General features: G+C 43.4%; 2 protein-coding genes across 7 annotated transcripts in view; one reads left to right on the forward strand and one right to left on the reverse strand.

Moving 5' to 3' along the window:
* TBC1D16 (TBC1 domain family member 16) overlaps positions 1-182 on the reverse strand; it is a 33,701-nt gene extending 33,519 nt beyond the window's left edge. For 3 of the 6 annotated variants that reach the window (XM_056339598.1, XM_056339608.1, XM_056339542.1), the window contains exon 1: positions 45-182. Coding sequence is in view for 1 of the 6 variants with exons in the window: in XM_056339625.1 (XP_056195600.1) it covers positions 45-76 (32 nt within the window). In the remaining 5 variants the exon portion in view is untranslated. The remainder of the gene's footprint in view (positions 1-44) is intronic. The other 3 variants (XM_056339571.1, XM_056339578.1, XM_056339625.1) reach the window with 3 other exon arrangements.
* CCDC40 (coiled-coil domain containing 40) lies at positions 168-13,599 on the forward strand. The gene is made up of 20 exons (XM_056339530.1): positions 168-306; positions 593-718; positions 1,431-1,544; positions 2,014-2,182; positions 2,384-2,538; positions 3,038-3,121; positions 3,210-3,429; positions 4,266-4,423; positions 5,265-5,387; positions 5,771-5,892; positions 6,636-6,879; positions 6,987-7,169; positions 8,473-8,718; positions 9,474-9,687; positions 10,264-10,433; positions 10,557-10,648; positions 11,228-11,348; positions 12,011-12,199; positions 12,447-12,605; positions 13,221-13,599. The coding sequence occupies exons 2-20, from the start codon at positions 620-622 to the stop codon at positions 13,464-13,466; spliced, it is 3,108 nt and encodes a 1,035-aa protein (XP_056195505.1). The 5' UTR covers positions 168-306; positions 593-619; the 3' UTR covers positions 13,467-13,599.
* The last annotated feature ends 235 nt before the right edge of the window (positions 13,600-13,834 follow it).

Consider the following 13,834-nt stretch of genomic DNA (forward strand, 5'->3'; position numbering starts at 1 on the left):
CCCTCCGCCACCAGCACGCCCCGCCCGGCCTCCGGCGCCGTTACCTGCTGCCCCGCACCGGGGCAGGCGCGGCCATGGCGGCCGGGACGCCGCGGGTCTCGCCTGGGCCCAGCGGGCAGCGGCGGGCTGAGGTAGTGTGGCCCGGGGTAGGGCGGCCCGAGCGCGCTGTCCCCCGCCTCCCCCACGGGCTGAGATGGTGCGGCCCCAATCCCCCTCCGCGGGGTGAGGTGGTGCGGCCCACAGCGCTCACGTGACCACGTGTTGACACGTCGCCTGGCAACAGAAAGGTGGTGCTGCCGGCGGCGGGTGAGTGCGGGTCTGGGCCGGCCCTGCCCTGCGGCCCGGTACCGCCCGGCCTGCTACCGCCCGGCCCGGTACCTCCCTGCACAGTACCGCCCGGCCTCGCGGCCCGGTACCGCCTGACCCGGCCCCGCGGCCCGGTACCTCCCTGCCCGATACCGCCCGGCCCCGCGGCCTGCCCGCTCCCTGGCTGCCTGTGCCCAGCCCCCGGCGGAGGGGCGGCCTGCTGGCGGCGGGCCCGAGATGCCGGGCTGCCGCTGACTCTTTCCCCCGCGGGGTGCTCTGGTTGTAGGCATAGGCCAGCCCCAGCCTCAGCCCCATGGAGGAGGCCCCCGGTGCCGCGGCAGAGGGATCCGAGGTGGAATTCGTCTCCACTGAGTGGAATGTTATCAGAGTTCCACCGCATCTTGCTATGGAGGTGATTTCCTTTGAAACGTTTACAGGGCAGCGTGTTCCCATGCGTTCCTTACAGATCTACCTCTTCATGGAAGCAGTTTCAATAGGAAGAAAAGCAAACAATTATTGCAGTCTTGCCCTGCCTATAAAAAAAGTCACTAAAAAGTAAATCTAGTTACTGTTGTGTCAGCAGCATCTTGAAGTATGAGTTTCTCTCTCTGTTCTTAGATAGCGTATTTCTGCTGTAGACGCATTAAAAAGAAAGCTATTCACATTTCATAGATGTGCATACTTGGGCTCTTTTTTTGAGGTTTGTTGGTGTTTTCTTCTTCCATTGGTATTGCACAATACTTGAATTTGGCAAATGATGATATGGGTTAAAACAATGTCTTTATAAAAAGGAAGAGGAGAATAATTTGGCTACATGTAGTGCAAGCTGGAAGACTTTCTTTAATAAATCCCTAAGGGCTTTTTTTTTTTTTTTAATAGATGTGAGCTAGAAATGTGAAATTAGAAGTGGTTTGTAGAATTTTTGTCAGGATCTTTCTGTCTTAACACTAGCTGAGTGACCATTTTTGCGAATGAGATTGAACTTCTAAATTAAACCTTGACAAAAAGTACTTGTTACAATACTGTAGTGTTAACATTAAGCAAACCCCACAACCTGTTGTTAAGCAAACCCCACAACCTGTTATAACCCTGCTATTCTGCTTTTCACCTGCATTGTATACTAGGCAATAGAAGCAGAGAATGGGAACAACAACGAAGAGGAAGAGTCCGTTCCTCTGGAAGACCAAGCAGAAAGAGAGATCTGTGGAGCTACAGAGCTGTTTGTTGGCTCTGCAGAAGTGAGGCACTGTAACAATATATGTAATCTTATTCACAGAACATATGACCAGTATTTGTAACTTAATGTTCTCTGCAGAAGTGAGGCACTGTAACAATGTATATAATCTTATTCACAGAACGTATGACCAGTATTTGTAACTTAATATTCTCCTGGTGCAGTTTTATTACTGCAAACACAAACCCAATCAGAATCGGAATAGAGAGGAGCTAACTGGTCAATCACAAAGTATACAAAAGCTCTGCCAAAACTGGAGAGATTCCTTTGTTGTGCTGTATATGTGTAAAGTGTTTTTTTTAATCAAGAGTGACACAACTTTGCCAGTGTATTTGTGCACTAATTTGAGAAGAAGACCCTCTTGTTGATTCTTTGCATTTTTCATGTCTCATGATGACAAAAATAAGCAGACTTTTAGGTGCAAATAGGGTTAGATTGAAAAGCTGTTTCAGGTGATGGATTTTATCTTTCAGGAAAAATCTCCTGAGACTTTCTCAGACAAAGTAGAGTTTGACAGATGTCCTCCTGAACTGGGTGACATGGAGCAGCCGATAGCAGACAGAGGAAACCCTTCCCTTCCTTCAGGAGCTCCTCTGCAGGCATCTGCAGTGTCAGTGGAGTTGAGCAGCTGCACAGAGTCAGGTATCATTCAGTTCCTTACTAACAGTACAATACTTGATACCATCTGTCAAGCACAGTTTCTAGTTTTCTCCCTTTCTGATCATTGTTAATGCAACTGGAGGCATAATACTGTGAAACCTAAGCCTTTATCTTTTCCCTTTTTTGGGTGGTGGTGGTAGTGGTGTCCAGGTAACATTGGAAAACCCATTTCTCTCTATTCAGAGTCTGCCTTTGAGCAACTCCGTCAGTTTACTAGTGAGAATGGTGACGAAAGAAAGAAAAAGGAGTGCCAGCAGCATGGAGCTGAGGAAGACGAAATAAGCAGAAGTGAGGAAACCGTAGAAAAAACAGAACTGGTTGTCTTGGATCCAGAACATGTGAGAAGCCCTCAAACCTTGTCCTTCGCAGACTTGATATTTTTATTTGTATAAAATGTGTGAGGTAAATTGTAAGCAGTGGCTTAGCTGTGTGCTAAAACTACATGCTTAAAAATCGCTTCTGTGAAAGTACTAACTTCTGACTGTGTCTACTGCCTCAGTATTAACCCTGAAGTTGCAGGTTCAGAAGTGAGCAATGTAGTGGGTAAATCTGATACTCTTCAGTACTCCTGAAAGAGAAGTACTTGCAGCAAGAGTGAGTGTATGGGTTCTCAGATGTAGCTCTTCTGATATGTTTCTGACTTTCAGATATTCTCAGTAGTCACTTTTTGATGTCAACAAATACCAACTGTATAATGCTTCTCACTTGCTCTAGTGAGTGTCTATGGCAGAAAATAAGATGCTTTATTTAATTACTCCCACTGAGTAGCAGTAAAATTTCTTCATAATTTATTTACACAAATATGCTAAAGTTTATCAATGTCATACTTCTTTACAGCCTCTGATGAGAAGATTCCAGGCTACTCTGAAGAATTACCTTACTAAGCAGATAGAAGAAGTGAGCCTAGAGCTTCAGGAACTGGTACATGTCATTCTTTCTTTGCCTTCCCACAGCAGCCCATCCCTGTCCAAGCTGAAGTGAAATGGCTGATTTCCTCTTGTTTTTGCAGAGGACAGCAGTGAAGAAGAGCAAAGTACAGAGGGAAGAGCTTGGGGTGATTCTTTATGGAGAACAGCAGCAGCTGGCCCATCTGCAGATGGAACTGGAGAAGAGCCGTGACCGCTGTTCTCAGATGGCCACAGCGCGTCTGCAGCTGGAAGAGGAACTGGAAGGCCTCAGGCTTACTTATAAGAAGATGTGTCAGAACAGAGATGATGAATGCAAGAAAGGTGACTGAGGCAGTTCTTGCAATATTTCCTAATTCTAGTACTATGTGGAGAAATGAATTTGAATGTAAGTCAAGCATTGGATTGAAAGTCACAGTAAAATTAATCTGGAATAATGCACTCATCAAAAAGTTTCACAGATATTCCTGGTTGCCATATCATTTCTATTGTTTCTAAGACCATGTTGAAATGCTGTACTTTTCTTAGAAGGTCTTTAGGATTAAAACTGTTCTGTCACATAGGCTGTTCTGTGACTTAGCAGGAGGAAAATTCCCGTCGCTCTGTTGCATCTCTGCCAGGGTGTGATGAGACTGAAAAGGCTGTAGGTCATCAGGGGCATCCAGGAGTACGACAGCACTAGCCATGTGGCAGCCCATTCCAGCCAAAGAAATGGACTTGATTAATTCTTTTTGTTGCAGGCATCTGGACAGGAAACAGTAAAACAATTACAATGGCAAGGAGAGCTAAGCATTAAAATAAATTGTTTAGAAAATTTCTGCAGCTTATTAAAAAATTAGAGAAGCATTCAGCAGATTGAGAAAGAGACAGTTCTGTTTTGGGGCAGAGGAGTGGATACATAGCCTCCTGAGGCATCTTCTTTGATTTCCTGGGATTCTGTGTGCTGGGAATCAAGGAATTGCTTACCAAGATTTTTAGCTTTGCTTGTGGAGCTGTACTCCAAAGCTGATGTAAATTCTTATTTCAGGGAGGGCTGATTTATCTGGTAGGTGTGCAGTTTTTGCTTTGGGTGTTTCTGTATTTCTTTCTTTTTTGTCTCTGTTTAAAGTGTATCCTACAAACATACTTCTCTGTAAATATTTTTCCTCCTGCCTCCCCAGTGTCTGCAATGCAGACCCAGGTTGAAAACCTCGCCTTGCGTCTCTTCTACATGCAGAATATGGACCAGGATATGCGTCATAATATTTTACTAATGAAACGGTCAACAAAGAAGGCTGAGGCAGAGAAGGTCCAGGCTGAGGTGGAGAAGAAAAAACAGGTATCAAGTACTGTCTTCTTTAAAATAAATAAATAAATTAATGCAGATGACAGCAGTGAGTCTTGGAGGATGTGCTGCCTTGTCAGAAGGAAGGCTATAGTGACTGAGTCATAGAAGATGTGTGAGGACATTTATCCCAAATAACTGGGGAGGTGGGAACCCACAGTTATTTTGAAAAATTAGAAGGATCCCCATCACCAAGATAGTGGCATGTAGTACCCAAAGGTTTTTGACAAGCCTTTTAATAGAAAATCACTCTTCACTCAATCAAAGGGGGGTGTGGGGGCAGAAAGGTATTTAGTGAAGAGGTATCATATGTTCAAGTCTTGGAAAATTATTCTGAGTCACAATGAGTTTTAGGATGAACAACGAACTTGGAAAATGTGCTGGAGCTCCCTCTGCTGCCTTCTGCTTGCAGCAGGGCCCAGACTGATTATTGTTAATGCAGAATTGCATGCAAACAGTTGAAATTAGATAGATTTAAATGTTTTTTAACAATGGATTTTAAAACATTAAATGATTAAGATTCCCAGCAGCTGGAGAGGTGGCGCAATATAATCTGTGCTGACAGGAATGACTGCTGCTTCAGATCAAAAGTATCAATTTACTACTGCAAATGGAATAATAAAAAAATCAGCAAAGAAGGTTTCAGTCTCTTGAAAGTTGTCACTGCTGCATTTATGAGCCATTTTTATACTAATGGAAAAGTTTCAGTAGGAATCAAATCTAACCCAGTTGCCAATTTAATTCCTTTTCTAGCCTATGTTATTCTGGTGGAGTGTAGTTGGTTAAGACTGAGATTATATTACTCATCCTGAACTGTTTGGCTCTGACTCTTTAGGATCTTCTATTGGACCACTTAACAAGAAAAGCCTGTGAACTACAAGAACAGATTGTTCTGTTTGAAGCTCAGTTTGTGGCCCAGGCAGAGGACACAAAAGTAATTCGGCAAGCGGTAAATGAGGTAGGAGGGTGCTTTTTTTGCTGCTGGTTAATATTTCCCCCTGGAGGGACTGACCCCTTTGGCTCATGCTCATGTGGTATGTACAATGTAGGCCAGAATTCTACAGTTTGTTCCTGTTTGGGGAAATGAAGACAACTTTTTTTTCTTCCTCTTTTCTTTTCCCTTTGTCCTTAAGAACTGCTTGTAAACCCCACCTTCTCAGTATTTTTTTTTCTTGCAGACCTATGCTCTGTAGTCTGGTGTGACAATAAACCAGACAGCTGTTAGTTGAAGCTGTTCCTGCCCAGCATATTATGAACAGAAAAAAATACTGCATTGTAACAGGTATTTGGGTTTTCAACACAGTGTAGATTCATCCTCTCTACCAACTCTCTCTTCCCTAGGCTCGTATGGAAGCACAGGCTATTAACATGGAGAAAAAGCGACTGATGAACCAGTGGAATAGTAGCTTGGCTAGAATGAAGCAAAGAGATGAAGCCTATGTTGCCACACAAGAGTTGCTGAGGTACAGTATCTGAAACAGCCCCAGGAGAGACCTCGAATAATTTGGATAGGAGGGATTCTTAAAGGAGCAGTATGTCTTCTGTCAAGTTTATCACTGTATGTGCAGGATATGTCAGGCAGAACAAGTTTGCTGCTCTAAGGCACATAATAAGGTTAAAAGATAAGAAGCACAGTTCTTTGTTACTGTTTTCCTTTATCTGAAACACAACTCTCCCTCAAAATGTGTGAAGTTTTTAAAGCTGTTTAGAGTTATTCTATTCATATTTTATTCCTTTAAAAGAGTTCCTTCACCTTTGAAGCATCTCTCAATACAAAAAGTTAGACATCAAGGAGGATTTATCTGTCACTTTCGGTTAGGGTTTTTATGATGCCTTTAGAAATCTTCAGGAAGACCTTCCTATTGTTGCCAAAGGAAATGTTTACTTGGTCTGGAGTCTTAAAGCTTGACTGATTCTCCGAGAACAAACAACATGCTTTTATATGGTGGCATTCTGGTAAGACTGGGGGGTAGGAATAGGACTGAAAGAAGGAATTAATTTTCCTACATACCTTTCCTTTTAAATCTTAATGTCTCCATCCATCTTCTGATGACTCAGCACTGTCACAACAGACTAGCATTTATAAAGATCTTCCTTCTTGACTGTTGTTGCTGCAATAGCATGTTTGAAAAGGGGAATTTGTAGATGACCATTCAGCACACATATCAATCCCTGTGATGATTTTCCATCCTCTTTGCCTCTCTAGTAAGTACAAACATGACCTCGAGCTGCTAGAAACAGACATCCATGCCTGCAGAAAGTTCATCAGGAAAGAGGAGGAGAAGAATGAGTTGCTTGTCACCATCCTGAACCGTTCACAGAGCAATGCCAACACAACAAAGAAACTGATTGCCCAGTGCCTTTCAAGGCAGGAGGCCTTGAAGGTTGAATGTAGCACCTATAGTCGCATTCTCCATGAGACAGAGCAGGCCCTCAGTAGGACCAAGATGGTGAGAAGACTCCATGAAAGAAGAATCTTTTTGAATTGGACATGGGTATTTAATACCCCTCCTCAAACAGTTGTAGTGATCCTGTCTCTGTCTGCCATATTTCTTAGGATCAAGCTACTCATCTGGATGAATTGTTATCCATCAATAAGGATATAGAGAAAGCAACTGATGTCAAAGAACAGATGGAGAATGAAATCTTGGCAAAGCTTCGGGACCAGATGATGTCCAGCAAAGCTACAAAGTACTTCTCACAGCTGACTGCAAAACTTCACAAGAGAAAAACAGATCTGGTATAGTGTCTCTTCTATTTGGGAGGACAGGGGAAGGAAACCACCTGGAGAAGTGTTTCTCAAGTGTGTTTTGTCAGTGTCTTCATTCTGGTTTTTGGTTCTGCAACTGAAGGTCTGTTGGGTTTGTGACTCCAATTTGTTTCTTCCAGCGATCCTATTGCAGGATTCTGGTATATGTGAGAGAGTTTGGCCAAAAAGGCCTGTCACATAACATACTATTCTTTATTTATTAACAAAATACAGCAGAATGATAAATCATGGGAGTATTTACTATAAAGTATTACCAGTTCTTTCGTATTAGAGGAAGACGGTAGATAGGTGGTACTTCTATACTCCACATTAACTCGTACCTCTATACTCCATCACGAAACATGATACAGGCATGCTCTCTGTTCCTAAGTAAGGATTACAATCCAAGGAACAGTCAAACCAGACCCACAGATCTTAATGGCATGATAAGCTGCTCTCTTTGGGAGTGTATAACTGGTACAGATAGAAAAACTAGAAGGTTCAGCATAGTATTTATCATACCAAGTTGTGTGGGCTGGAACTGACACAACACACTCACACCTCTGTATTTCTGTGGGTTACTTCAGCCTGCCCCAGCTTTTTTAAATCAAGGGCATACCTTAAGTAACTGGAGGACTTCCAGTACTGGCTTCCATTGTGAGAAAGGCCCCTTCACCCTCCTTCCCAACAGATACACAAACAAGTGGGTATTTCACGTTGACTCCTATTAGTATCTGTGTTGAATATAGTACAGAGACTATGGACTTGGAAAAGACCAAATTGTAACCTCTCACAGTGTGGTCCAGGCTGCACAGAAGTAGCAGACGGGCTCTTGAAAATTACCGGGTTGTATTCACACTGCACTCAAACAAAAAGGCATGCCCATGCTTTCTGGCTAGTACAGGTGTTGTTAGGTGAGGGATGTGTTTGTCAGGTATGGTGGAGAAAGTACAATAAAGTAATGTCCTACTACTGTTAGCCAGACAACTAGAGATATCTGGGCAGGGAAAGTAATTGCAAAGTGGTGAGTATGGTCTCTTACAGGGTTTTGGGATATTTAGGCTCCTTAATGCTTTTCAACAGCCTATGGCAGAGGTAAATATTGCTATCTCCTGTCAATAGATGGAGAAACAAAGGTACAGAGAGGGTAAGGAGCTTGCTTACAGCTTGTGTGCTACAGACCTGAGAGTAGAATCTAAATCCCCTGATTCCTGTGCTTTGATAAATGGGCATTACAAATCAATGACTTGCTACTGGTGACAGTAATTTGTTTTCTGTCTGTTGATACTCCTAGGAGGTGCGTTTTTCCAAAGTTGAGAATGATATGGCCCAGGTTATTCTGGATGCAACTCATACCAACTGCAGGCTGACAATTCTCCAAAAAACACTCTGTGAGCTGGATGAGGAAGTAAAAAATATCTGTGATTTGATCAGCTGCAGGGAAAGTGAGATTGCAAAGTGCAGTCTCCTGTCTGAGAACAAGCAAGGGATCATCAGCCAGTACAACAAAAGGTTGGAGATGATTCTTTCTCAGCAAGGGGTATGTACTTTTATGTTTGCCCCAAATTTGATTTTCTTCTTTGTGGTGACCACAGATATCCTTGATAAATGTAACTGCAGAAGCATCAGAGAGTTAAAACTTTCAGGCATCAGTATGGTGATTTAAAAGCTGCACTAGTTAATGTAAATGTTTACGTTTGTCAAACAGTTCTTAATGCATGCAAAGAGGAATTGGCATTTGGGAGTTGTGAAATGAGGGTGTGCCTAGCACAGATTTCTGCAGGGAGTTGTCTGCACCCGATGAAAATGTTGCGTGACATCAATACTCTGGGAGTAAATAGAATCTCATTATAAAATCTGCAAAGACTGATGAGGGGAGAATGGAGCAAGCAGAGTGACTTCCATCACTTGATGGTTGGCCCTGCTCAGATGATACCGTGATCTGTCCCTGGCACAGTGAGCCATAAGACCTTTACAGGTACCAGTGTGAAAACGAGTACTACAGCGCACGCTTTTGAGTGTCCGGATGTACCTGTTACAAGAGCTGAGGCAGGCCTTCCGTCACAGTGTCCGAGAACCATCGGGGCTTCTGCTGCATTTATTCCTGTGAGGTCAGGAATGATTAGTCCCATCCAACTCATGGGGAATGGAGGCAGAAAGTAACTGACAAAATAACAGTATAGCTGAAGTATTTAGTAGGCATCTCAGCAGTTGGACCAGCCTTCTGCAGTGATGCTATAAACAAGTGCTCCAGCAGCTTCTGCCTGATTTATCTCAAACCTTGCCCTCATACAGGGGCAAGAATTTGGACCATTGGAAATTTTGATCCATAAGCTGACCAAGCAGATAGAAGAATATGATTCTGAGGTGATGACATTACAGAAGTCCTGGCTCAATCAGCAGAAAGAGCTGGTCAAGTTAACACATGAACGGGAGGAACAAATAGCCTCCTTGGACATGTTAAAGAAACAGATCACAATAATGCAGCAGAAGAAGGTGCACACTGAAAGTAAGTAATTCCCTAACTCTTTCTTAAAATGTTAATCCGTGAATGGAGGAAAAAGTGAGTGAAGGCTTACAGACAGGTAATGCTAGACCTTCACCAAAGAATGCCCTCAGTGCTCCTACATATGTGACCAATAATGCAAACAACCTCAGCACTGCACTGTGGGGCTAAAAGCCAGGCACCTTCTGCTGTTTTGCGTGTTGTTATTTCCTATAAGGATTGATCCTGCTGTCTCAACTGACACAGTTGAATGCTAAGTGACTGCATCACCTGTTATACTTCTTAAATAAAGTTTGCAGGTAGTTCGTAGGTAAATGTCCCCACCAACGATAGCACTTTCCTTGGCTAAAATTAATTCTTTTCCACAGCAGTCTCCTTCAAAACCTTATTTGATTTTTGGGCTTGTGGAAAAATGTTTTGGCTGGGTATGTGGGACACAGGTGGCTCCGCACACAGTGTTGTCTGGTCTAATAGCAGTTTGTCACACCTTGCCTGTATTCCACCCAGTGTTCATGGGGAACGGTAAGACTTTTTTTCCCGTTTTAAGACTTTTTTTTTTTTTTTTACATTAACCTGTAGATGAAATTCAGCAGGAAACTAAAGAACAGAAAGAGATTGAACGTCACATGAAGAACATGTCAAATGACTTGATAAAGTTGAATGTGTTGATCAACAAGAAAAACGGCAGCTGTGAGGAGCTGCAGTATGGCAACATTATTGCAGAGAATGAGTTTGTACGCTCTCTCAAGGTACAGAGGCTTGACATCTCATTTCCAGGTCTTGATCTCCCATGCAGATCAGAGGCAAATAGTGACCCTGTAAAACTTTCTCAGTCTGACAGTCTTGTATTGTTTCACACTTCCCAAATCTAGGCAGCAGAAAAAGAATTAGTTGAGATGCAGGACAGGCACAGTCAACTGACTGAGGAGAAGGAAAGACTCCTGAACAGCCTGTTGGAAGCAGAGTAGGTACCAGAGAGATTCTTGCTTTGTGCCACAGTCTTTGAACTTTAATATTATGTGTCCATGTTGCCTTTCTTCTCCAGTCATCAGACTGAACCAGCACCAGCAGATGTGCTTCTGTCCTTGGAGAAGATGAGTTTAATGAATTTTTGAAATGCAGAAACTGAAAGCGGCTTTAGCTGTCCCTGGAATGAGCAAGAGCCGAGAGGATTTTGGCTTTAACAATCCCAGCATGCTTGCTTATGCTGGATGTTGCCAAGATCTGCATGCTATCTCTTCTGCCAGGAACTCAGAGCCAGTGGGCCACACTGGGCAATTAATTGGGGTCCATCAGCCCCCTGTCAGTCTAGGCATGCCTGTATTTACAGTCATCATGCCATTTTCTAAATTGCCGAGCTTCCTGCCCGATTTCATGCTGCTCTGTTGCTGCCCTTTTACATGTCCCGTTTGCAAATCTTTCGTTGCTGCCAAACCATTCAGCTCTGTGTTCAGAGTTGATCTTGGGAGTGTGCTGCCACTGATGTACAGAGCATCCTTTCTGTTGTTTACAAAGACATTGCTTTCCCTTTCTGTTATTGAAGGCATCAAATCAAGCTATGGGAGAAAAAGATCCAGCTGACAAGAGAGATGCGTGCAGTGGTGGATTCTGAGACAGGGCAAGGCGAAATGCCAGCCATGAGAAGAGAGATTCACAGAATGCAAGTAAGGCACTGGGAAAGAGGACTGAGGAGCTGCACACAATTTATTCAGATTTGGAGTTGCTGAAATGTGAGGCAGGAGATGAGAAACAGGCTGGAGAAGTAGTATCTTTGAGGCCATAGCAGTATTGGAAATCTTACCACCCTGCAGCTAGATTGAATGAAATACATCCAGCACGCATGCACTTTGTGTTCCATGTACATGCTGTGTAATAGGCTGCAGCAGCATCTAGATACACCTGAGAAACCTATTTAAAATGTAGTATGTCTGCCACCTTGTTCTATGACCCCAATTTATAAGCAAAGAAACGTTAATTGCTAAATATTGCATCATCTTAATAAATGGTTAGGGAAGTCTTTCTATCTTCTGGCAAAGCAACTCTTCATTTTCATTCTCAGGATGCTTTTGCTCTTCTGCTTTTGCTATTGCTAACGAGTTCCAGTGAAACATTTTGAAAATTATTTTAGATGAGTTGATACTCCAGCCCTCTGGCTTTCAGATCTGCACAGGGCAAACTAGGTTTGGATTTGGAGCTAGTTTGGCTTGCCAGTGCTCACATGTCACATGTTTCTGGTTTATGTTGATGGAACGTACCACACAGATTTCAGTTAGGTACCACTTGTAAACATTATTTTCAGCCTATTTTGTATCTTGACAAATGGCAGGTTCGCTATGGCCAGCTGATGAAGCAGCAGGAGAAGATGATTCGTGATATGGAGGCATCTGTTTCTCGTAGAGAGGCGATAGTGATTCGTGGAGAGGGTCAGAACAAAACAGATAAGAAACGTATCGTGAAGAGCGACTTCCACCGCAAGAAACAGGAGCTGAAAAAGAAGATCAGTGAAACCCAGAAGGTGAGCAAGTAAAGCAGGGCTGCAAGAATTCACATAACCTGTATTTGCCTTGTAATTAGCACCGGTGAGCAATTAGTATGCGATGTCGGTACACAGACACTGTGCCTGCACAGGTACAGTACCACACAGGGGATAGGTTTTGGAAATTCGTTTTTTTTTTAAAAAAAAAGAATCCTGGGAGTATGGCTGGGAATGCAGCTGAACTGAAGATCCAGAATCTGCCATTTCCTTTTCTTCCATTTACTAGAATGCTCAAGGCTGCAGTGAAACCATCCTGGAGCTGGAGAGCACCCAAGCGTCCCTTAGTGCCGCCTTCTCAGAAAAGCAGCAAGAACTGTGCAGGCTGCAGGCAGAGTGCCATGGCCTTGATTCAGATGCAGAATGTCTTCGGAACAAGAAACGATGGGTGAGCGCATCCGCTTCCTTGCAGCACACGAGCCAAATGGAACATGGAACCTGCTGCTTTCTTCTGTTGCCAGCTCCCTGTCTCTGTGTTGCCACCGTCCTGAACCGGGCATGCTTGGCATGTAATTTTAGAAACACTTTATGTTTACTGAGCACATTTTGAGGGCTCATAGTGGCCCTAAATTGATTCTGCAGCTGCACTTGCGTGAGGCAGCATTCACCTAGGAACATCAGCCTGAAGGACATTGTATCTTGAAAATATCTACTAACAACTATCTTTTGTGAGCGCGAGCTGGCTACTCCTACGTATGTTACAAGTTTGAGAGCCAGCTCAGGGTCTTGAATGACCCCTGGGGAAGTTTTGAAGTCGGTGAAACTCTGCCCTGGCAAGGGTTGCCCTGTATGTGCGGGTGTTTCTTTGATGTGCAGAGTTCTGTGAGCTCAGATGGGGATGCTGTTTGGCTGTCGTTATGGGGACGTCATAGCACTGTCCTTAAGAAGCCCTTCTGTTCCACAGTGTGACAGTTAGAAATCAATGTGATTTGTGTCACAGGTACTTAGTCCTTTTCTGTGTGCAGTCTGCTGCCAAACCAATTCCCGTTGTTGCTCTCCTCAGAACCTTTTGGAGCTTGTGGCCTTACAGACGCGCCAGAAGCATCTGCAGGCGCTGAAGGAAGGGAAGTACGTGCCCCTGTGCCGCACTGAGCAAGCCCTGAGAGACAAGCAGCGGCAGCTGCAGGCCCGGCTCCAGACGATCCGTGCCATCGTCCACCAGGTCCAGCAGGAACATCCTCAGCACCACGGGGCGCTCCAGTGGCTCGCTCACTGCTTGGAATCCCGGCTGGGCCCCCAGGAAGCCTGACAAGACACAGACACCCGCCTGCACTTGCTCTGGGGCTGCAGGCTTGGTAAATAAACATAAAAAAATAAACGTGTAGAGTATAATATTTACCATACAAATGTATTTTATATATATTTATCACACAAATGTATTTTATATATATCACATGAACATATTTTATATATCACATAAATACATAAATATATTTATAATGTGAATATTTTAACATATAAATTATATAGCTGTAATGGATATTAATAGATAAAAATCTATATATAATATATCCCACTATATGTTACATATACTATATCTATTATATACACAATATATATGTAAACACACTGTATATATAATACACTGTGTATATAAAAAACACTGTTATGCACTAT

The sequence above is a fragment of the Falco biarmicus genome, chromosome 1 (assembly GCF_023638135.1).
Source record: "Falco biarmicus isolate bFalBia1 chromosome 1, bFalBia1.pri, whole genome shotgun sequence".
NCBI classification, from domain to species: Eukaryota; Metazoa; Chordata; class Aves; order Falconiformes; family Falconidae; genus Falco; species Falco biarmicus.